This window comes from Oncorhynchus clarkii, chromosome 21 (genome assembly GCF_045791955.1).
Source record: "Oncorhynchus clarkii lewisi isolate Uvic-CL-2024 chromosome 21, UVic_Ocla_1.0, whole genome shotgun sequence".
NCBI classification, from domain to species: Eukaryota; Metazoa; Chordata; class Actinopteri; order Salmoniformes; family Salmonidae; genus Oncorhynchus; species Oncorhynchus clarkii.
In genome coordinates this window covers 15,611,365-15,636,885 of record NC_092167.1, presented here as the reverse complement: position 1 = coordinate 15,636,885, position 25,521 = coordinate 15,611,365, and the positions used below count along the sequence as shown (strand labels likewise).

Here is a 25,521-nt window from a genome sequence, read left to right as displayed (position 1 = left end):
TTTCGAATTCTTTGTGGATCTGTGTAATCTGAGGGAAATATGCGTCTCTAATATGGTCATACATTGGGCAGGAGGTTAGGAAGTGCAGCTCAGTTTCCACCTCATTTTGTGGGCAGTGTACACCTAGCCTGTCTTCTCTTGGGAGCCAGGTCTGCCTACGGCTGCCTTTCTCAATAGCAAGGCTATGCTCACGGAGTCTGTACATAGTCAAAGCTTTCTTTAAGTTTGGGTCAGTCACAGTGGTCAGGTATTCTGCCACTGTGTTCTCTCTGTTTTTATGGCCAAATAGCATTCTAGTTTGCTCTGTTTTTTTGTTAATTCTTTCCAATGTGTCAAGTAATTATATTTTTGTTTTCTCATGATTTGGTTGGGTCTAATTGTGTTGCTGTCCTGGGGCTCTGTGGGGTCTGTTTGTGAACAGAGCCCCAGGCCCAGCTTGCTTTGGGGACTCTTCTCCAGGTTCATCTCTCTGTAGGTGATGGCTTTGTTATGGAAGGTTTGGGAATCGCTTCCTTTTAGGTGGTTGTAGAATTTAACGGCTCTTTTCTGGATTTTGATCATTAGTGGGTATCGGCCTAATTCTGCTCTGCATGCATTATTTGGTGTTCTACATTGTACACGGAGGATATTTTTTCAGAATTCTGCATGCAGAGTCTCAATTTGGTGTTTGTCCCATTTTGTGAAATCTTGGATGGTGAGCAGACCCCAGACCTCACAACCATAAAGGGCAATGGGTTCTATGACTGATTCAAGTATTTTTAGCCAGATCCTAATTGGTAAGTCGAATTTGATGTTCCTTTTGAAGGCATAGAAGGCCCTTCCTGCCTTGTCTCTCAGATCGTTCACAGCTTTGTGGAAGTTACCTGTGTCGCTGATGTTTAGGCCAAGGTATGTATGTTTTTTTGTGTGCTCTAGGGCAACGGTGTCTAGATGGAATTTGTATTTGTGGTCCTGGCGATTGGACATTTTTTGGAACACCATTATTTTCGTCTTACTGAGATTTACTGTCAGGGCCCAGGTCTGGCAGAATCTGTGCAGAAGATCTAGGTGTTGCTGTAGGCCCTCCTTGGTTGGTGACAGAAGCACCAGATCATCAGCAAACAGCAGACATTTGACTTCAGATTCTAGTAGGGTGAGGCCGGGTGAATACATGGTCTGTTGTACGGTAATTTGGTAAAAAGCCCATTTGACATTTGCTCAGTACATTGTTTTCACTGAGGAAATGTACGAGTCTGCTGTTAATGATAATGCAGAGGATTTTCCCAAGGTTGCTGTTGACGCATATCTCTCTCTCTCTCTGAGGGGTGTCAGAAGGTATTCTAGCTATATTTAACCCTTGGCTGTAGGGCCAGGGGGTGAGCCTGAAAATAGACCAGCCATTATTTAGCATGGCCACTCACTAGGTTAACCACTATGCTATTCTCTGTGTGTTCCTCGACTGATACAGGATCAGTGGTGTCTTGGGAATCCCAATGTTTAAGGTTAGACAGGGGTAACAAGAGCTGACCCTGGTGCAGATGTTCAAGATGTAAACACATCCCACGACCTTGTCACTCCCACCATGTGACCCGTGCTCAAAGCATGCTGAGATTTCCCCCATACAGTGATGGTCTGGACCCTCCCATATAAGCTCAAATACAACATACACATACACAAACACGTGCACACACACACACAGACACACACACACACACACACTCCCTCCTCTATACACATGCATATACTTATTAACTTCTTATGGCTGCAGGGGCAGTATTGAGTAGCTTGGATGAAAAGGTGCCCATTGTAAACGGCCAGCTCCTCAGTCTCAGTTGCTAATATATGCATATTATTATTAGTATTTGGATAGAAAACACTCTAAAGTTTCTAAAACTATCAAAATATTGTCTGTGAGTATAACAGAACTGATATTGCAGGCGAAACCCTGAGGCAAATCAAACCAGGAAGTGGCTTCTATTTTGAAAACTCCATGTTCCATAGCCTCCCTTTGCTTGATTTAAAGGGATATCAACCAGATTCCTTTTCCTATCGCTTCCTCAAGATGTCAACAGTCTTCAGACTGTAACGGATCGCGTCCTCCTCTTCTGAGGAGGAGTAGCGAGAAGGATCGGAGGACCAATGTGCAGCGTGGTAAGTGTCCATAATGTTTAATCAAACACAACAGAACACTGGAACAAAACAATAAATGTGAATAAACGAAACAGTCCCGTGTGGTAACAAACACTGACACGGAAGACAAACACCCACAACTCAAAAGTGAAACCAGGCTACCTAAGTATGAGTCTCAATCAGGGACAACGATTGACAGCTGCCTCTGATTGAGAACCATACTAGGCGGAACACAGAAATCCCAAATTATAGGAAAACAAACATAGACAACCCACCCAACTCACGCCCTGACCATACTAAAACAAAGACATAACAAAGGAACTAAGGTCAGAATGTGACACAGACATAGTTTCAGGCATTGATTTTGAAAAATGAGCCAGAAAGATAACATCGCGTCAAGTGGTCGCGTGAGTTTTGCTCACGCAACAGAGTTTGGACAGACATTGCTTTTCCCTCTCCTACTGATAAAGACATTTGCGGTTGATATATTCATCCGGTTGATATATTCATCGATTATATATTTTAAAAACAACCTGAGGATTGATTATAAAAAATGTTTGACATGTTTCTGTGGACAATACGGAAACTATTTGCAATTTGTCTGCGTTGTCGTGACCGCCCTTTCCTGTGGATTTCTGAACATAACGCGCCAAACAAACCGAGGCATTTTGGATATAAAAATAATCTTTATGGAACAAAATGAACATTTATTGTGTAACTGGGAGTCCCGTGAGTGAAAACATCCGAAGATCATTAAAGGTAAACGATTAATTTGATTGCTTTTCCGATTTTCGTGACCAAGCTACTTGATGCTATGTGTACATAATGTTTTGTCGAGCGATCGATAAACTTACAAACGCTTGGATTGCTTTCGCTGTAAAGTATATTTTCAAAATCTGACAGGTGGATTAACAAAAGGCTAAGATGTGTTTTCCTATATTGCACTTGTGATTTCATGAATATAAATATATTTTGTAATATTCATAGAATGTGGCGCTATGCAATTCAGCGGTTGTTGATGACAATTATCCCGTTAACAGGATTGCAGCCATAACAAGTTTAAGAACAGCCTGAAAAATAGCAAGGCCCGTCATGGTCTCACCAATCCTTCTAATCTCTAATATTTATGTCGCCATATATCTGCTTTCTCTCTCCTCGGCTCATTTCTCTATGAATAGTTGCAAGTTCCCTTGGTCTGCATTAAAATCATTGACTAAGGAGCAGAAGGTTGTTTCAGCCAATTAATACACTGAAGGAAGTGATTATTGACATGATAAAACACAGGTTGACCATGGACAAGTGGACAAAACCACTAAGCGTGCACACACACACACACACACACACACACACACACACACACACACACACACACACACACACACACACACACACAGGGAATATAGAGTTTCTGTTCATGTTTTCTACCTTGGAATCTAGAAGTGCTATAGACTAGTGTGTGACTGGGGAAACAGTTTGTGGTTTCATATGAACACGCTCCAGTGGTCCTGGTTGTGGCATTGGCTAACCCACCCTCGCCTCTTCAGAATCCAGCCTAACCTCATGCCAGCCTGGCCTCTCCTCTCTCCAAGACCCAGCCCAGTACAGCAGCATGCCAATGTACCTCCACATCCACATACTGAAGTAATTAGCCAAACACAATCCCGCATACACTTATCCACATTGGCCTATGTGGCTGTGGACTGTCACCTGGGACACACCCACCAACTCCAACTCACTCAAAGAACAGATTGATCATACAGGCTTATGACAAGTCTTACAGTGCATTTATAAACACATCATAATACATTTTACCCATCTTTAAGCGTAAAGTGTTATCAAAGATTGCCCTGCTGTTTACCACTGAAGCCAGTTACCTCAGAGTAACTGAGTCTAAACCAAGTATGTGGATATGAGTTTAACTAGACGAGTTGAACAAGTACGAATGAGTTCAGGTTTTGTGAACTAAACCAGGTGAGACCAGGAGTGATGGTGAGTGTAGGTGGTGTGGTGATGTTACCTGGGGCACTCCGAGCCAGTCGTCAGCCTGCTGCATGGCCTCCCTGGCATTCTCCACAGGCTGGCTAGGATCCCACGTCTCCCAGTCAGGACACAGGCCTACATGACAGGGAGGGAGGGAGAGGGGAGAGAGGGAGCATTTAGTCATGGGACCACAGTACACAGAGAATCAACATAGGTCCACCCACTACGATTCGCTATAATCATGACAACAACTGCCAAACCATGTTTACCCACAATACTTTGCTTCTACAGTAGAGACAAGGAAGAGTGAGCTGGTAAATTCTTAGAGAGCGGTGAGTTACTTTTTTCCTGATGTCCGACTGTGGGTCACTTTGAACAAAGCTGACACACACACACACATACACACACACACAATTCATTTAATAGGATTATCAGGGAGTGGCGTGAGGATGAGAGATGTAGGAAGCCTCAGACGACACACAAACACTACACAGTTCTCACTACACATGTCATCACTACACAGTTCTCTATCCACCAACCTGGTCTCAGCATTTTGTATTATTCTGTACGTAAATCCGAGACACTAGATTTAGTATATGTTACGTTTCATATGGTATGTATTAATTTGTTGATGTCCATCATCCATTTCGTATGATATGTTACGAATAACAATTCCTATGATATGTTACGAATAACAATTCCTATGATATGTTACGAATTTGCAAAACGTACAACATGTTACAAATTTCCAAAACAAACAACATGTTAGCTAGGTGGCTAATGCTAACAATCGCTAGCTGGCTAACATTAGCAAGTTTAGGGGTTAGGATTAAGGTTAGGGTTAAGGGAAGGGTTAGCTAAAAGGTTTAAGGGTTAGGGGAAGGGTTAGCCAACATGCTAAGTAGTTGCAAAGTAGCTAAAAAGAAGTAAGAAGCTGAAAAGTTGCTAAAATGCTAAACTTGTCCGTGATGAGATTTGAACACGCAACCTTTGTGTTGCTAGACATTCGCATTGTATGCCCACCCATCCACCAAAACCAAGCACCCTCCTTTTATTTTTTGTCTTAAGTAACCTTCTGTCTTATATAACCATACCAAACGTAACATATAGCATAATACTCATTTGAGTGTCCCGGATTTGCATGTACTATGTTATGTCTAGTCTCATCTATGAGTCCAGGCTGTATCCACAGACTGTGGAACTGGAGAGCGGGAGCACTACTCAATGTGACAGAGTGGTTTGGTGTTTTTTACTGCTGTTTCTCCCACCTCACTAAACGGCAATACATTTTCCACAAGTCTCATTAGCTGTCATGGCTGTCCCAATTGCAATTCCATCCAGAATGTTCTCAGCTCAGGGTGACTTCCTTGCGCAAACCCCACTACTGCCAGGAGCGGTATGAAAACAGAGGCGTGAGGCAAAAGGATACTAAACAAATACATGGCAGAGAGTGAGTGTGTGAGGGGGCTCTCGGGGGAATTTGAAAAACGAACAGGAGAGGAACATAAACCCCTAAAGCATTCTCCCACACTGCTAAAAAGCTGTACCTGACCCTTATATTTGTTTGTGTTCCATAAACACACACACACCAGCATACACGCAATACACACGCACAAACAGTGATTCTCAAGATGGGTCATTATGTTTAATGAGCCCTCTACAGCTGGCCAGTAGTATAAACTAGTACCTTTTCAACCAACTCATACCTGTTTAATGTGCCTCTGTTAGGCTGAGGTGTGATTTACTGGCCCTGGTGGGTCTGTGACCAGGTAATGTGAGGGTAGGCGAGGGCCATTCAGAGGGGGTGGATAGAGGGGTGTGTTGGGTAAAAATCTGATGAGTAACATTTCATTCTGAGGAGAGGGGAACAACATCAGGATACGATGCTGTGGAATCGTGTGTGTGTGTGTGTGTGTGTGTGTGTGTGTGTGTGTGTGTGTGTGTGTGTGTGTGTGTGTGTGTGTGTGTGTGTGTGTGTGTGTGTGTGTGTGTGTGTGTGTGTGTGTGTGTGTCCAAACCCTCTCTGTTCGCTGTTGCTTAGTCCTGGTTTATTGTTGTATTCTAATCACAAGGCATGGACTCAAGCCACGAGAAAACCTTTCCTTAATTTACTTCTACGGACAATACACTTAACTTTCACTGTTTTACTGTCCACCCTTACTTCTAACGAGAGGCCTCTGCCCTGTTCCTTTTGTTCCTTAACAACATACATGAGCACACACACACACACACACACACACACACACACACACACACACACACACACACACACACACAAACACAATCATGTGTTCGGCAGGAAATGTGGTGCGCTACATGTGTTTTCACTTATTGCGTTCCTCGCTGCTGTGTTCTCTACTCTGACACTCACCATGCTGTTACAACAGCCAGAAACTCACTGCAGCCTGCAGCACACCCATGTCCAGCGCCTTGCGGGGAAGGGGTTTGGCTGAACCAGGGGAACTCGAGGTGTCAGGACCAATTAGTTACGCAATAGAGGATAGCAGGTCTGAGAGCAGTTTGAGTTTCACCCAAAACAGTTATTATATTTGACATTTACATTTTAGTAATTTAGCAGACGCTCTTATCCAGAGTGACTTACAGTTAGTGCATTCATTCATAGCTAGGTAGGACAAGCACATATCACAATCACAGTAAGTACATTTATCCTCATTAAAGAAGTTATCAGCAAAGTCAATGCTAGTAGGAAAATAAACGTGCAATATTGTTTTTATGCTCCACTGTATGTTTCACATTTCATGCTTAATGGGTGAACGTTCCTGAATGTTCCATTTTGTGCTGACGAGAAGAGGGCCGCCTCTAGCGTTTTTGGGCACCCTAAGTGAGATTTGGTTTTGCCAGGGATGGAGAAAAAAAAATTGAATTTTCAAAGCTAATTCCCTGTTTGCCATGAATTATGAGTGGCTAACAAAATCAATCGGGGCCCCATGGAGGTCAGGGCCCCTGAGTACGGGCCAAGTTGCAGCTCGTAGTCTGCATATAGGCAGAGTTGGTACTGCGAGAGAATGTGAGAGAATTGCACTTTGCCCTAATGCTACATGTACTGTGAGAGTATAGCTTGTCCTGGATCTATCAGTGTAAATGTTTCAGTGAGAGCAGAGAGAAACAGAGCCCTGTATGGTCAAAGTCTAGAATATAACCTGTTACTTAGTCCTGCACAGTGTCAGAGACAGAGCTCTGTGTAGCAGCAGTGTAAACACTGCTAATACAGACACCTAGACAATAAACACACACTTACTCTGAAAAACCGAAATGTGCACACACACGAACACACACACACTCACGATTAGGCACGTACACCATAAATTCACATGTAAAGTACAAACGCACACGCACCCACACACCCGCTCTGTGACCCCGCTGCTCTGGGTAAGTGAATTAAACAGGTCCAGTATGTGGGAGAATGGAGTCGTTGTTTGTTTATTGTTCACCCACCTTAGCCCCCCTCCAACACACTTCTCAACTTCATGCCTGAGCAAACACTCTTTGCACACAAACACACATAAACACACACTCAGAAGCATGCAAACACATGAAAACAAATAAAGCACACACATTCACAAATCGGCTTTCTCTCACATGCACACGCACACTCACACACCTACAAAAGACAAAACACCTATACACACATACAGACACTCAGTAAACAAAAAGACAGCGCACCTCAGTTCTTTGCTTCATTTCTCTGGAGTAACTAACTCTGTGAACCTATTAATGCCATTCCACTCATCTGGTCTCACACCATTTGTACAAACACAGGATTAGTAGCTCTGTTGAACAAGATGTGTCTACTGACCCAAGGTCAGTCTGAGTTTGCCTTGGAACCATGTCTTAGAAAGCCGTACTGCCTGCCAGGAGCCTAGTCCAAGTTAGTAGAGGCCTTCACTGAGAGAGCCAAGCCTAGAGTTATGAAACCTTCCCCAGCGGGGATCACTCTATCTAGGGCAGTTGTCGGGCAAGTCCACCTGGCTAGGCCCTGACGACCCTGATCTCTAATTACCGGCTATGCACTATCTCTCTGTGGTTTGGGGATTCGAAATGTCTGTGTTTTTAAGTGCTCTATGGTAGTCCCTGCACCATAACCTCTACCCCCACCCCACAGAACATGCCATGCATACACGCACCAAAAATAAACATTCTCATTGTCATCAAATCAAAGTCTATTTGTCACGTGTGCCGAATACAACCGGTGTAAACCTTACAGTGAAATGCTTACTTACGGGCAATAACAAACAGTGGGATATTTACCGTTTTTACAATCACAATTATTCACGGTGTTGTACGTTAAGAGATCCCCTTCTGCCCACCACTGTTTTAAACAGCTGTTAGTTGAGCATTTGTGGCCTTTCTGTTAGCTGGAATGAGTCTCGACATTCTCCTCTGACCTCTCTCATTAACAAGGTGTTTTTCCCACAGAACTGCCGCTCACTGAATGTGTTTTGTTTATCGCACCATTCTCTGTAAACTCTAGAGACTGTAGTGCATAAAAATCCCAGGAAGGCAGCTGTTTCTGAGATGCTGGAATCACCATGTGTGGCATCAACAATCATACCAGGGTACCCAGTCCAGAGCGTCCGGCTACAGTACCCAGTCCAGAGCGTCCGGCTACAGTACCCAGTCCAGAGCGTCCGGCTACAGTACCCAGTCCAGAGTGTCCGGCAACAGTACCCAGTCCAGAGCGTCCGGCAACAGTACCCAGTCCAGAGCGTCCGGCTACAGTACCCAGTCCAGACCGTCCGGCGACAGTACCCAGTCCAGAGCGTCCAGCTACAGTACCCAGTCCAGAGCGTCCGGCTACAGTACCCAGTCCAGAGCGTCCGGCGACAGTACCCAGTCCAGAGCGTCCGGCGACAGTACCCAGTCCAGAGCGTCCGGCGACAGTACCCAGTCCAGAGCGTCCGGCTACAGTACCCAGTCCAGAGCGTCCGGCAACGGTCTATAGACTGGAACCTACCACGACAGGCCGCAGACCGGAACCTACCACAACGGGTCGCAGTCCGGAACCTACTAGTCCGGATCCGCCAGAGTCTCCCTCCAGTCCGGATCCGCCAGAGTCTCCCTCCAATCCAGAGGTGCCACTCACTCCAGACTCGACCATCAGTCCAGTGGCGTCCTCTAGTCCATGGTCGGCGGTGAGGGTTCCCGCTCTGGAGACATTAAGTAAGGGTGAAGTGGAGCGGGGTCCACGTCCTGAGCCAGAACCGCCACCTCGGAGTCATACCCACCCACACCCTCCCATATAGGTTTAGGTGTGCGGCCGGGAGTCCACATCTTTTGGGGGGGGGTACTGTCACGCCCTGACCTTAGTATTCTTTGTTTTCTTTATTGTTTTGGTTAGGTCAGGGTGTGACATGGGTGATGTATGTGTACTTTCTAGGGGTTTTGTAGGTTTATGGAGTCGTTTACTATCTAGGTGTTTATGTATGTCTATGGTTGCCTAGATTGGTTCTTAATTAGAAGCAGCTGTTTATTGTTGTCTCTAATTGGGAACCATATTTAGGCAGCCATCTTCTTTGGGTATTTCATGGGTTATTGTCTATGTCTAGTTGCCTGTGTCTGCACTAGTATTATTATAGCTTCACTTTTGTATAGTTTGTTAAGTGTTCTTCATCTTCATTAAAAGTATGTATTCATCTTACGCTGCACCTTGGTCTCCTCCATTCGACGAACGTGACAGTCTGTAGTATTCTCTTTACTAGTCCTTTTACAGTAATGTACTTATGTGTTGTACCATAATGAAACATGTATCACATGTTTTGTACTACAATATTTAATGATTGAACGAGCAACTACACAGTGAAACTATCGGTATCTTGTGTGTGGGAGATCTAAATTAATGTTCCTATGGTATTTCGTGATAAATTTGTTATTTGAAACAATGATTCTGCAAGTGCAAGGTTTGTTTAAAGATATGAATGCACAATGCAATGTTTTGAACATTGGACAGCCTGTGTTACAAGTGATGACCGTTTTGAGTTTTGTGTCTAGAGTTTAGAAAAATGACCACAAGGTTCTGAAATGAGTGCCAATGGGATTGTAAAAAAAACTAAGTAAAAAATAGGTATTAGGTGAACAATAGATAAGTAAAGAAATAAATACAACTGTAAAAAGACAGTGGCTATATACAGTAGCAATGCTATATACAGGCGCCGGTTAGTCGGGCTAATTGAGATAGTATGTACATGTAGGTATGGTTAAAGTGACTATGATATGATAAACAGAGAGTAGCAGTAGCGTAAAAGAGGGGTTGGTGGGTGGTGGGATGGGACACAATACATAGAGTCCGGGTAGCCATTTGATTACTTGTTCAAGAGTCTTATGGCTTGGGGGTAAAAACTGTTGAGAAGCCATTTGGTCCTAGACTTGGCGCTCCGGTACCGCTTGCCATGCGGTAGAAGAGAGAACATTCTATGACTGGGGTGGCTGGGGTCTTTGACAATTTTTAGGGCTTTCCTCTGACACCGCCTGGTGTAGGTAGAGGTCCTGGATGGCAGGCAGCTTAGCCCAAGTGATGGACAGGGCTGTACACTCTGTAGTGCCTTGAGGTCAGAGGCTGAGCAGTTGCCTTACCAGGCAGTGATGCAACCATGATGTTGCAGCTGTAGAACCATTTGAGGATCTGAGGACCCATGCCAAAACATTTTAGTTTCCTGAGGGGGAATAGGTTTTGTCGTGCCCTCTTCATGACTGTCTTGGTGTGTTTGGACCATTCTAGTTTGTTGGTGATGTGGACACCAAGGAACTTGAAGCTCTCAACCTGCTCCTGCTGTTGAACGCTGAGCTGTAGTCAATGAATAGCATTCTCTCGTAGGTGTTCCTTTTGTCCAGGTGGGAAAAGGCAGTTGAGTGCAACAGAGACTGCATCATCTGTGGATCTGTTTGGACGGTATGCAAATTGGAGTGGGTCTAGGGTGTCTGGGATAATGGTGTTGATGTGAGCCATTACCAGACTTTCAAAACACTTAATGGCTACAGACGTGAGTGCTTACGGGTCTGTAGTCATCTAGGCAGGTTGCCTTAGTGTTCTTGGGCACAGGGACTATGATGGTCTGCTTGAAACATGTTGGTATTACAGACTCAGTCAGGGACATGTTGAAAATGTCAGTGAAGACACCTGCCAGTTGGTCAGCACATGCCCGGAGCACCCATCCTGGTAATCCGTATGGCCCCGCGGCCTTGTGAATGTTGACCTGTTTAAAGGTCTTTCTCACGTCGACTACGGAGAGCGTGATCACACAGTCGTCCAGATCAGCTGATGCTCTCATGCATGCTTCAGTGTTGCTTGCCTCGAGCATAAAAGTGATTTAGCTCGTCTGTTAGGCTTGTGTCACTGGGCAGCTCGCGGCTGTGCTTCCCTTTGTAGTATGTAATACTTTGCAGGCCCAGCAACATAAGAAGAGTATCGGAACCGGTGTAGTACGATTTAATCTTAGCCCTGTACTGGTGCTTTGCCTGTTTGATGGTTGGTCGGAGGGCATAGCAGGATTTCTTATACGCTTCTGGGTTAGAGTCCCACACCTTGAAAGTGGCAGCTCTACCCTTTAGCTCAGTACGAATGTTGCCTGTAATCCATGGCTTCTGGTTGGGGTATGTATGTACGGTCACTGTGGGGACGACGTCCTCGATGCACTTATAAATAAAGCCAGTGACTGATGTGGTGTACTCCTCAATGCCATCGGAGGAATCCCAAATCATGTTCCATTCTGTGCTATTAAAACAGTCATGTAGTTTAGCATCTGCTTCATCTGACCACTTTTTTATAGACCGAGTCACTGGTGCTTCCTGCTTTAAATATAGCTTGTAAACAGGAATCAGGAGGATAGAATTGTGGTCAGATTTACCAAATGGAGGGCAAGGGCTTTGTATGCGTCTCTGTGTGGAGTACAGGTGATCTAGAATTTTGCGCATTTAGCATGTTGATGGAAATTAGGTCAAACTGATTTAAGTTTCCCTGCATTAAAATTCCCGGCAACTAGGAGCGCCGCCTCTGGGTGAGCGGTTTCCTGTTTGCTTATTTCCTCATACAGCTGACTGAGTGCAGTCTTACTGCCAGCATCTGTCTGTGGTGGTAAATAAACAGTCACGAAAAGTGTGGATGAAAACTCTCTTGGCAAATAGTGTGGTCTACAGCTTATTTTAAGATACTCTACTTCAGGAGAGCAAAATCTAGAGACTTCCTTAGATTTTGTGCAGCAGCTTTTGTTTACAAATATACACAGACCACCCCCCCTCGTCATACGTGTGCTGTTCTATCAAGCCGGTGTAGCGTATATCCCACTAGCTAAATATCCATGTCATCATTCAGCCACGATTCCGTTTCTGATGTCCCGTTGGTAGGATATTTGTGATCATACCTCGTCTAATTTATTGTCCAATCATTGCACTTTGGCAAGTAATATTGACCTAGTGGCAGCTTCCCACTCGCCCTGCGGATCCTTACGAGGCACCCTGCTCTGTGTCCTCTGTACCTGTGTCTCTTTCTCTTGCCAATGACAGGGATTTTTGCCATGTCGGGTGTTCGAAGTACATCCTGTGCGTCCTGCTTGTTGAAGGAAAAATCGTTGTCTTATCCAAGGTGAGGTAAGTGATTGCTCTCCTGATATCCAGAAGCTCTTTTTTGCGGTAAGATACAGTGGCAGAAACATTATGTACAAAATAAGTTACAAATAACACGAAAAGAAACCCACATAATAGCATAATTGGTTTGTCACGTCCTGACCTTAGTTCCTTTTGTATGTCTCTATTTTAGGTTGGTCAGGGCGTGAGTTTGGGTGGGCATTCTATGTTTTGTTCTTGTGTTTATAATTCTAGGTGTTTGGCCTGGTATGGTTCCCAACAGAAGCAGCTGTCAATCGTTGTGTCTGATTGAGAACCATACTTAGGTAGCCTGTTTTCCCACTCTTGTTTGTGGGTGGTTATTTTCCGTTTCAGTGTTTTCACCATACGGGACTGTTTGGGTTTTCCTTTATTCGCTTGTTCGTTTGTTTTCTGTTTTCAGTGGAATAAATATGACAAACACTTACCACGCTGCACATTGGTCCGATATTTCCTACTCCTCCTCAGAAGAGGAAGACGACAATCGTTACATGGTTAGGTGCCCGTAAAACTGCTGCCATTTCTTCCGGCACCATTTTAACATTTAATATCTACCAGTTAGCCAGCCCTGAACGTACATAACCCTTACCCCTGACCTGGTCTCATTAGTTTTGGTGTTTCAACAAGACTGTTTCAAAAACACTGGAACTTCTCTGTGACACATACTTGGAATGGCTGAGGTTAGTGTTTAGTGTTGTTCCAGTGAATACTATGGATGATTAGTCAACCCTCAAACAGCTCTCAAATGAGTTACAACCTGGAAGACTATTGTCAACAAATGATGCACAGATCTTGGATCAGCTCTTACAAAACTCTTACAGTTCCTACAGATTGACAATCTGCACTCAAACTGCTCCTCAAAGCCTTACCTCAGGCACAGTTGTCAATCAGTGCTCCCAGGGCTTTGCCATCCATCCAGTCTAATTAACTAACACTAAACTGTTTCTGAGTCAGCTCCAAGCCAGGGAAAACAGAATGAGTCACAGATCCTGGATCAGCTCTTACCTGGGGCACAGTTGTCAACCAGGGCTCCCAGGGCCTTGCCGTCCCTCCAGTCTCGGTGAAAGTTGTTGATGGGCAGCTGGGGCACCTTGTTCTGGATCCATCCCAGCAGCCTCTGCTTGGGGGTCAGCTTCTTGGCGTCCTCATCGTCCTCGTCCTCCCACATGGGCATTGAGATGGAGTAGTGCAGGATCAGAGTCCAGATCAGACCCAGGATAAGCTTCAGGTTCCCATCCACGATGGCCTTACTGTCTGTGAAGTGGGAGAGAGGGGAGGGTTAAGGTCAGGTCATTTACTAAGGTACTAATACTGAATAAAGAACATAGTAATAGACTGAAGGTATTGTGCAAAAAAAGCAATACTCCCATGAAAGCAATACTGGCCTCTATAAATTGTCTCCCCAGGTAACTCGAGTTTAACCTTTTACTGCAGTGGGCTAAATTAGGGTCACACAGAGTGTTTCCTGGTAGTCTTAAACAAATCTACTATAAAACAAAACTATACACCTCACACACATTGTTGGAGGTTAAAAAAGGACCATGTATGATATAGAGTTCAAATGTATTCAATTTTGAGTTTGCATCCCAATATTACACTTTATTTACATCACCAGATTTTCAGCAGCTTATTAAAATATTAATAACATTCCACCCATGAGGCCACTAGGTCATTTGATTGGAGGAAAGGGCTACGCCCTCTTCCATATACAGTTACAACTTAACTCACAAACTGGGGAGCAGGTTAGGTCTAGCCCTAACCCCTTGTGTGGGGCCTCTACCGCACACACACCTGCCATCTGATTGGTCTGTTCTAAAGAGAAACAGTGTGTTGTGGAATCGTAATAACAGAGTTCTGGTGTCTGCCCTCGGCCTTCAGCTGCCTGGCACAACAACATCAACATCTGTGTTTACTCTGCTCTTATGAGACCCTGGCCGCCCAGGGGTCGAGGTGCATATTGAAGATATTGGAAGAACTGTCCACATGTACTTTTTGTCAGCCAACAATATGAGTAGCCCTAACGAACAGCAAAAGCACTAGCCTATGTCAATCTACTATTCCCCCATAGTACAAAGGTTCACCTATTCATTTGGAATAAATATTCCAAACATACTGTATTCTGGGGAAATTGTGGGATGCGGTAGATCCCAAATCAATACAACCACATTTGTTATGCAATGTGCTGACACAACAGATCAAAATGTTGCTAAACTATTAGGTTATTTCTTCACATTATAAGCGCAGCAATGCCCACACGGTAGTAGGTGTAGCGATGTACGCTGAGAGTCGGGAAGCAAGTTCAGGGAGTAAATGCATTTAAGAAATAAATGAACAAAACAAGAACCATGAACAGCGCACCGACATGAAACAGAAACAATGACGACTGGGGAAGAAACCAAAGGAAGTGACATATAAAGGGGAGGTAATCAAGGAGATGATGGAGTCCAGGTGAGTGTCATTATACGCATAACGCTCTGGAGTCCAGGTGAGTGACAGGAGTGCGCCATAACGAGAACCTGGTGACCTAGAGGCCGGAGAGGGAACACATGACAGTAGGCTATAAGCGTGGATGTTCCATGTTCCATTAGTGGAAAACACCATTATCAAAAGTGACCACAAATGCAATTATACCTTTATTACTTTTATTATGAAGGTGCATTTGTATGGTGAAAATGATCTTCCCCAAACTTGAAACTGCTTATATATATCAGTTAAACTCTACACTCCTTGTAAAGCGGACTAATGTGCTTAATTCTAAGTTATTTGGCTACTTTATTTCAAATCAAATCAAATCAAATTGTATTTGTCACATACACATGGTTAGCAGATGTTAATGCGAGTGTAGCGAAATGCTTGTGCTTCTAGTTCCGACAATGCAGTAATATCCAAAGAGTACTCTAACCTAACAATTTCACAACAACTACTTTATACACACAAGTGTAAAAGAATGAATAAGAATATGTATATAAAAAAATATATGACTGAGTGATGGTATAGAACAGCATAGGCAAGATGCAGTGGATGGTATCGAGTACAGTATATACATATGAGATGAGTAATGTAGGGTATGTAAACATTATATAAAGTGGCATTGTTTAAAGTGGCTAGTGATACATTTTTTACATCAATTTTTACATTATTAAAGTGGCTGGAGTTGAGTCAGTATGATGGCAGCACCCACTCAATGTTAGTGATGGCTGTTTAACAGTCTGATGGCCTTGAGATAGAAGCTGTTTTTCAGTCTCTCGGCCCCTGCTTTGATGCACCTGTACTGACCTCACCTTCTGGATAATAGCGGGGTGAACAGGCAGTGGCTCGGGTGGTTGTTGACCTTCATGATCTTTATGGCCTTCCTGTGACATGGGGTGGTGTAGGTGTCCTGGAGGGCAGGTAGTTTGACACCGGTGATGCGTTGTGCAGACCTCACTACCCTCTGGAGAGCCTTACACAGCCTTAGAGCAGTTGCCATACCAGGCAGTGATACAGCCCGACAGATTGTGCATCTGTAAAAGTTTGTGAGTGTTTTTGGTGAAAATACTAATTTCTTCAGCCTCCTGAGGTTGAAGAGGCACTGCTACGCCTTCTTCACCACGCTGTCTGTGTGGGTGGACCAATTCAGTTTGTCCGTGATGTGTACGCCGAGGAACTTAAAACTTACGACCCTCTCCACTACTGTCCCGTCGATGTGGATAGGGGGGGTGCTCCCTCTGCTGTTTCCTGGAGTCCACGATCATCTCCTTTGTTTTGTTGACATTGAGTGTGAGGTTATTTTCCTGACACCACACTCCGAGGGCCCTCACCTCCTCCCTGTAGGCCGTCTCGTCATTGTTGGTAATCAAGCCTACCACTGTAGTGTCGTCTGCAAACTTGATGATTGAGTTGGAGGCGTGCATGGCCACGGAGTCGTGGGTGAACAGGGAGTACAGGAGAGGTCTGAGAACACACCCTTGTGGGGCCCCATTGTTGAGAATCAGTGGGGTGGAGACCTACCCTCACCACCTGGGGGCGGCCCGTCAGGAAGTCCAGGACCCAGTTGCATAGGGCGGGGTCGAGACCCAGGGTCTCGAGCTTGATGACGAGTTTGGAGGGTACTATGGTGTTAAATGCTGAGCTGTAGTCGATGAACAAACCTTATTAAAACATATAGGCCCGAGGGCTAGGCTACATGAGGTGTGCGACTATGATTAGAAATAGTTGCAAAAAAAAGAAACAGTTTCTTATAATATACAATGCACATGTGATAGGTTAATATTGTCACCATCAGACTATTCTTGATTTAATCTCATCTTTACATATGCTTAAAAAATATATGTGTAAAATGTTTGTTTGTTATGATTTAGACTGGACCATTATCATGCACCTCTATCGAAACAGGGGCAGCGGATAAAATACATGTCATCTATGCACTTAAATAGCAAGTGGAGGACACTTTTCCGGTGGTTTATTTTCATGCCAGCCAGGTAGGCTACACTCCTGTTGTAAATATAAGCAATGTGCTTAATATTAGGAAAGTTGAGAAATAAATATAGTAGGCCCAGCCCATAGAAAGCTGATTATCCTATTTTTGGTAGAGGCCTGGGCTTATGGGACATGAGCTCATGGGCTCTCATGAAGTGTTTGATTCTTCTTTTGAATACATTTGCATTGATGTCAGAGTGATTAGAGGGACAATAGAGTGCCGAGTACCAGGCAGTTAGCAAGTTTGGTCTAATGACCATCATACTAATGACCATCAGCAGCATCAGAGCATGGAGAAGTCTAATTACCATGACTAAATGGTCACGTGGAATTTGACTGCCTTCATGACTCATGACCACCGGTGTGACGGTAATACGGTCCCCACAACAGCCTTATCTATGAGTTGGTTCAGTCAAATAAGTACAGGGGGTGTAAGGTTGGGGGTTGGTGGGTAGGTGATGTGAGGGTGGAGGGGGGTTAAGGGGGTAGGGGAGTGGAGTTGTAGGTAGGGATGACTAGTAGTTTGGGCTTGGGCCATAAGGGAAAGAATGGAAAGAGGTTTTGAATTGGAGGACTGGGTAGAGGCACTGTTGGGGTATACAGGTGTGGGGGCGAGTGTCACGCCCTGACCATAGTTTACTTTGTATTTTCTATGTTTTGATTGGTCAGGGTGTGATCTGAGTGGGTATTCTATGTTTCATGTCTTGTTTGTCTATTTCTATGTTCAGCCTGATATGGTTCTCAGTCAGAGGCAGGTGTTCGTCATTGTCTCTGATTGGGAACCATATTTAGGTAGCCTGGGTTTCACTGTGTGTTTGTGGGTGATTGTTCCTGTCTATGTGTTTTCACCAGATAGGCTGTTTAGGTTTTCGTTACGTTCATCACGTTCTTTATTTTGTAGTGTTTGCATTGATTCGTGTTTTACGTTTGTTCATTAAAACATGGATCGCAATCTACACGCTGCATTTTGGTCCGACTCTCCTTCACATACAGAAAACCGTTACAGAATCACCCACCACAAAAGGACCAAGCAGCGTGTCAACAGGCAGGAGCAGCGCGAGGAGACGCGCAATAAGGATTTCTGGACATGGGAGGAAATCCTCGACGGGAGAGGACCCTGGGCTAAACCAGGGGAGTGTAGCCGCCCAAAGGTGCAGCAGGAGAAGAGGCAACAGGAGCAGCCCAAAGAGGAGGTATGGACATGGGAGGACGAATTAGAAGGAAGAGGACCCTGGGCTCAGCCAGGAGAATATCGCCGCCCCAAAGAAGAACTGGAGGCGGCGAAAGCTGAGAGGCGCAGATATGAGGAGGCAGCACGACGTAGCGGATGGAAGCCTGAGAGGCAGCCCCAAAAATTTCTTGGGGGGGGGCTAACAGGGAGTATGGCTATGCCAGGTAGGAGACCTGAGCAGACTCCCTGTGCTTACCGGGGGGCTAGAGAGACCGGACAGGCACCGTGTTATGCAGTGGTGCGCACGGTGTCTCCAGTGCGGGTGCATAGCCCGGTGCGGTATATTCCAGCTCCGCGTGTCTGCCGGGCTAGATTGAGCGTCGAGCCTAATGCCATGAAGCCGGCTCTACGCAGCTGGTCCCCAGTGCGTCTCCTTGGGCCGGCTTACATGGCACCAGCCTTGCGCTCGGTGTCTCCGGTTCGCCTGCATAGCCCAGTGCGGGCTATTCCACCTCGCCGCACTGGCAGGGCGACCGTGAGCATTCAACCAGGTAAGGTTGGGCAGGCTCGGTGCTCAAGAGCTCCAGTGCGCCTGCACGGTCCGGTTTTTCCAGTACCACCTCCACACCCCAGCCCTCCGGTAGCAGCTCCCCGCACCAGGCTTCCTGTGCGTGTCCTTGGCCCAGTACCACCAGTGCCAGCACCACGCATCAGGCCTACAGTGCGCCTCGCCTGTCCAGCGCTGCCAGAGCCTTCCTCCTCTCCAGCGCTGTCGGAGTCTCCCGCCTGTTTAGCGCTGTCAGAGCTTTCCGCCTCTACAGCGCTGCCGGAGTCTCCCGCCTGTTCAGAACTGCCAGTTAGCATAGAGCTGCCAGTTAGCATAGAGCTGCCAGTTAGCTTAGAGCTGCCAGTTAGCAAGGAGCTGCCAGTCTGCAAGGAGCTGCCAGTCTGCAAGGAGCTGCCAGTCTGCAAGGAGCTGCCAGTCTGCATGGAGTTGCCAGTCTGCATGGAGCTGCCAGTCTGCATGGAGCTGCCAGTCTGCAAGGAGCCGCCAGAGCTGCCTGTCTGCAGGATGCCGCCAAAGCTGCCAGTCTGCAAGGAGCCGCCAGAGCTGCCAGTCTGCAAGGAGCCGCCAGAGCCGCCAGTTAGCATGGAGCAGCCAGGGCCGCCAGTCAGCATGGAGCAGCCAGGGCCGCCAGTCAGCATGGAGCAGCCAGGGCCGCCAGTCAGCATGGAGCAGCCAGGGCCGCCAGTCAGCATGGAGCAGCCAGGGCCGCCAGTCAGCATGGAGCAGCCAGTCAGCATGGAGCAGCCAGTCAGCATGGAGCAGCCAGAGCAGCCAGTCAGCATGGAGCAGCCAGAGCAGCCAGTCAGCATGGAGCAGCCAGAGCTGCCAGTCAGCATGGAGCAGCCAGTCAGCATGGAGCAGCCAGAGCTGCCAGTCAGCATGGAGCAGCCAGTCAGCATGGAGCAGACAGAGCTGCCAGTCGACCGGACTCTTCCAGATCTGCCAGTCGACCGGACTCTTCCAGATCTGCCAGTCGTCCAGACTCTTCCAGATCTGCCAGTCGTCCAGACTCTTCCAGATCTGCCAGTCGTCCAGACTCTTCCAGATCTGCCAGTCGTCCAGACTCTTCCAGATCTGCCAGTCGTCCAGACTCTTCCAGATCTGCCAGTCGACCAGACTCTTCCAGATCTGCCAGTCGACCAGACTCTTCCAGATCTGCCAGTCGACCAGACTCTTCCAGATCCGCCAGTCGACCAGACTCTCCCAGATCCGCCAGTCGACCAGATTCTCCCAGATCCGCCAGTCGACCAGATTCTCCCAGATCCGCCAGTCGACCAGATTCTCCCAGATCCGCCAGTCGACCAGATTCTCCCAGATCCGCCAGTCGACCAGATTCTCCCAGATCCGCCAGTCGACCAGATTCTCCCAGATCTGCTAGTCGACCAGGATCTGCTGAAACCGCCAGCCAGCCAGGTTCTGGTAGTTTCTACTACCTGCCTGGGCTTCCTCTCAATGCTGAGCTTCCTCTCAGTGCTGAGCTTCCTCTCAGTGCTGAGCTACCTATCTGTCCCGAGTTACCTCTGTCCCGAGCTGTCCCTCTGTCCCATGTTATCATTGTGGTGGGTAACCTATTTAGGGACGTTTAGGAGGGGGATTAAAACTGTCATGGAGTGGGGTCCACGTCCAGCGCCAGAGCCGCCACCGCGGACAGATGCCCACCCAGACCCTCCCCTATAGGTTCAGGTTTTGCGGCCGGAGTCCGCACCTTGGGGGGGGGGGTACTGTCACGCCCTGACCATAGTTTACTTTGTATTTTCTATGTTTTGATTGGTCAGGGTGTGATCTGAGTGGGTATTCTATGTTTCATGTCTTGTTTGTCTATTTCTATGTTCAGCCTGATATGGTTCTCAGTCAGAGGCAGGTGTTCGTCATTGTCTCTGATTGGGAACCATATTTAGGTAGCCTGGGTTTCACTGTGTGTTTGTGGGTGATTGTTCCTGTCTATGTGTTTTCACCAGATAGGCTGTTTAGGTTTTCGTTACGTTCATCACGTTCTTTATTTTGTAGTGTTTGCATTGATTCGTGTTTTACGTTTGTTCATTAAAACATGGATCGCAATCTACACGCTGCATTTTGGTCCGACTCTCCTTCACATACAGAAAACCGTTACAGCGAGGAGGCTGGTGTGAGAAGCTATCGGAGGACGGGCTCATTATAATGGCTGGAATGGAATAAATGGAACTGTATCATACAGATCAAACATATGGAAGTCAAATGTTTGTCTCCGTTCCATGTTTTCCTGTCTAGCCATTACAATGAGCCTGTCCTCCTAGAGCTCCTCCCACCAGCCTCCTCTGGTGTGGGGATAGGAGTTTACAGTAGTTGGGGGAGTTTGAGGTTAGTGGAAGTGGTAGGCTAGGGGGAGTGATATTGAGAGCTAGGACAGATGTAGAAAGATTGATATCTTTGGCTGATGGTCTCCATTTTGGCTCAGTGAGGGGGCAGTTTCATGTTTCATTCAGCTTGCAAGGTGCTGAGAGCAGATCAGCACTAACGAACCCTGCAGAGCGATATTACTGCACCAGCAACACACCAGAAAGAGAGGACCCCTCAGGTATACTGTGCCCGTTTAAAAAAGGCAGGACTTTACATTCACACTCTCCCACTCTGACACTTCTCCTTCAGCACTCCTGAGAGAGTACTAAACACACATATGCACACACACACATTCACACACACATATCACACATGCGATAAGAGAGAGCGATTCAATCCCTTCAGTGGTTTGGTCCAGGTCCAACATTTGAAAGCCTGATATTTCCGGCAATGGGGTGTGTAGGATCTGAGTCTATGGTGAGAGCATCCTGGCTTGAACAGGGACATTCCTATAGGACTGCATCAGAATGGTCAGTGCGTGCATTCATGTGTGTCCTACTGTATTGGGAGGGGACATTACCCAGACTCCCTGGCTCAGTAGTCTCGTCTGTCAACAAGGCTGTCACCCTGTCATCACTTGCAATGTTGACAATTTGCAGTGTTTTTTTTTTACATTACTGGACAGTTAACGACCCTTCGCATAGGACCGCTACACCTCCACTACTTTGAATTGATCTTGGAAAACTGCCTCGTCTAATCTTACTCGACAAAACAAAATGTTTCCTCGTAACTTGAAGTTGAACTCCGCAAACAAACAGCTTGCAAACATTCGACGGGGTTGATGACATGGTCCTGGAATCCAGCAGGATCAAAGTCAACATGCATGGAAGAACAAACAGCGGGAAAGAACAACAAACCCATGACTTAAAGGGTTGAGGAGAAGGAAAGGTGCATTAGGGGGGAGAAGGAGGAGGACAGAATTCCAAACTGGAGCTGGGATGAGGAATGAGAATGTTTTCTGATCATTTCCAGAGGGGTCATACAGAGGTTGAGGTTGGGGGGTATTGACAGGAACAATGAATTTGGCCCTGTCGACAAGTGTGTGTGTGCGTGTGTCTGTGTGTGTGTGAGGCATCTGTGTCTCTGGAGCCAAAGCATTAGTGTGTGATTGAATGCCTCCCTCTCTCAGTCTCATGGCGCCTGGCCTGAACCTTTACAAAATCTACTCTCTGTACAGCAGATAAGCAGTGTATCTCCCACACCCATTCAAATCATCCTGTGACATTCACCAACCACACTGCCACATGGAGTCAAGAGAGATAATAGAACATAGGGTGAGAATAGAGGGCATCCAATAGCTCACACTAACCCACTTCAGTTCCTCCACTAGAGCAGTAAAGCACAAAAGTACTAAGTTGCTAAAATTATTTGTTGTCTCTGTCTCTCTCTCTCTCTCTGGATCACACAATTCTCTCTCCTTCCTCCCTTTCCCTCTGTCTTCATTTTCCTCTTTATCTTTCTGGCACATTCTGTTACTCCCCTAACACATCTCACTTTCTCACTCTGTCCCCCTTTGCCTCCCCCTGTTTGTCTCTCCCTCTCTCATTCTTTCCACTCCCTTCAACCCCCCCCCCCCCCCCCCCTCTCTCCCTCTCTCTCCCTGTTCCCTGTTGTAAGTCGCTGCTCGGAGACACAAAGCCCTGATGTCTGAACTTCACTCATAACACATTTTCTCCAGTTGGACTGGGAGGGGGGGGGGTGTAAATGTGGCCTTTCAATGTGGCCTTTCAATGTGGCCTTTCTGCCCGGAACCCATTGTTTCGCCTCCATCTCGGAGCAGAGTGACCTTTAAGGCTCTGATTGGTTTGTTTGTTTGGTTACCCCGGGCAACGCCAAACTGTAACCCATTCAAACTGACACTGACTGTAGCACTCCAATGGGCGTACAGCGGTTGTGTTAGGTTGTGTTAAAACAAGCCCTTGTTGTTACTGTGAAGGTGTCTGGCTCTAGTCCAGGTCTCATTCTTTCCGCTCCTCTCCTGGGCTCTCTCTGTTTCTCTCTCTCGCTCTCTCTCTCTCTCTCTCGCTCCATAAACAGAATGGACAGACGTGAAGGGTCAGCAGTGAGTAGGGTGGACAGAGCTGGCGTTTGGACAGTGGCCCTTCAGAATCCAGCTCTCTGACTGGCAGATTGCTAACAGATCCCCACTGCTCCACTCTTTACTTCAGTCTATTATGGCTCTATAGTTGCTATGAAACACACTTGCACACATACATGCTGACATATAACCATGCTCACTGCACACTCACAATACTCCACCAAATCACTGTGTATTTATTCCATGTGTCAATAGTTCTATTTTTTTATTACATTTTGTATCTTTATCTTTAACTCTGCATTGTAAGTAAGCATTTCACTGTTAGTCTACACCTGTTGTTTACGAAGCATGTGACAAATAACATTGGATTTGATGCGATCTCAAGGGTAATGAAGACATGGGTGTGTGTGTTCTGTGTGTTCTGATCTGTCCGCTCTGTCTCTAACAAATAGAGAACTAACACAAAGAGACGGATGCAGCTCAGACACCTGGCCTGTAAGAGCCAGAACAGAACAACAGAAGGCCCAGTGAAAACTAGTATTTTCAACTCTTTTATTCACTGGGGGACAATGTAATATCAGCTAGAAGAATCCATTGAGGTATGGGCTAGATCAGAAGGAGCCTCAAGCACTTCTGTCTTCCTATGGCAAGTAATAAGACAGATGATTCCAACGACTTCTGGAATCCAGTTCAAAGAACAGGGGAACAGAATCCTCCCATATCAGCTAGATCAGTGCAGAACAGAAGAAAAGACAGTACAGGTTGAGTGTGTGTTTGTACGCAATGGTCATAGTATCCAAATGGTCAGACATAGACACAATTCATAGACCTCCAGACTTATGGTGTGTGTGTGTGTGTGTGTGTGTGTGTGTGGTGTGTGGTAGCCTAGTAATGTGTAAGTGTTGAGTAAGGAGACAGAGTTTAGTGGAGTGGGAATGATGGCACCACAGAGTGGGGGGGGGGGGGGGATTCCATGAGGAAACACTACAGAACAGCTCCTGTTTCCTGCTGATGGGTTCACTTCCTCCTGGGGAAGCATTTGACCGACGCACAGCCTCACACTATCTGCTTCAGACACGTCCTGTGTGCACAGTGCTGTGGTATCTAATCACTCTGCTGTGTTTTTTCCTGCAGATAACGTTCAAGTGTGTGTGTGTGTGTGTGTACCCCTGTCCTAATGCCCCATAGATAAAGTGAGTGGATAGAGTGAATGGATAGAGTGAATGGATAGAGTGAGTGGATAGAGTTAGTAGATAGAGTGAGTGGATAGAGTGAGTGATGTGAGTGAGTGGATACCTTAGAGTGAGTGGATAGAGTGGAGGATACCTTAGAGTGAGTGGATAGAGTGGATACAGTGAGTGAGTGAGTGGATAGAGTGAGTGAGTGAGTGAGTGAGTGAGTGAGTGAGTGAGTGAGTGAGTGAGTGAGTGAGTGAGTGAATGGATAGAGTGAATGGATAGAGTGAGTGGATAGAGTGGATACAGTGAGTGAGTGAGTGAGTGAGTGAGTGAGTGAGTGAGTGAGTGAGTGAGTGAGTGAGTGAGTGAGTGAATGGATAGAGTGAATGGATAGAGTGAGTGGATAGAGTGGATACAGTGAGTGAGTGAGTGAGTGAGTGAGTGAGTGAGTGAGTGAGTGAGTGAGTGAGTGAGTGAGTGGATAGAGTGAGTGGATAGAGTGAGTGGATACCTTAGAGTGAGTGGATAGAGTGGATACAGTGAGTGAGTGAGTGAGTGAGTGAGTGAGTGAGTGAGTGAGTGAGTGAGTGAATAGAGTGAATGGATAGAGTGAATGGATAGAGTGAGTGGATAGAGTGAGTGAGTGAGTGAGTGAGTGAGTGAGTGAGTGAGTGGATAGAGTGAGTGGATAGAGTGAGTGGATACCTTAGAGTGAGTGGATAGAGTGGATACAGTGAGTGAGTGAGTGAGTGAGTGAGTGAGTGAGTGAGTGAGTGAATAGAGTGAATGGATAGAGTGAATGGATAGAGTGAGTGGATAGAGTGAGTGAGTGAGTGAGTGAGTGAGTGAGTGAGTGAGTGAGTGAGTGAATAGAGTGAATGGATAGAGTGAATGGATAGAGTGAATGGATAGAGTGAGTGGATACAGTGAGTGATGTGAGTGAGTGGATACCTTAGAGTGAGTGGATAGAGTGGAGGATACCTTAGAGTGAGTGGATAGAGTGGATACAGTGAGTGAGTGAGTGGAT

General features: G+C 46.3%; 1 protein-coding gene across 13 annotated transcripts in view; it reads right to left on the bottom strand.

The window, feature by feature from the left end:
• The window catches only part of LOC139378650 (filamin-C-like), a 111,899-nt gene that overhangs the window by 51,455 nt on the left and 34,923 nt on the right, over positions 1–25,521 (bottom strand). For all 13 annotated transcript variants that reach the window (XM_071121008.1, XM_071121009.1, XM_071121019.1 and 10 more), the window contains exons 2-3: positions 13,711–13,959; positions 4,127–4,224 (exon numbers count right to left, since the gene is read on the bottom strand). In XM_071121008.1, coding sequence (XP_070977109.1) covers positions 4,127–4,224; positions 13,711–13,959 — 347 coding nt within the window. The remainder of the gene's footprint in view (positions 1–4,126; positions 4,225–13,710; positions 13,960–25,521) is intronic.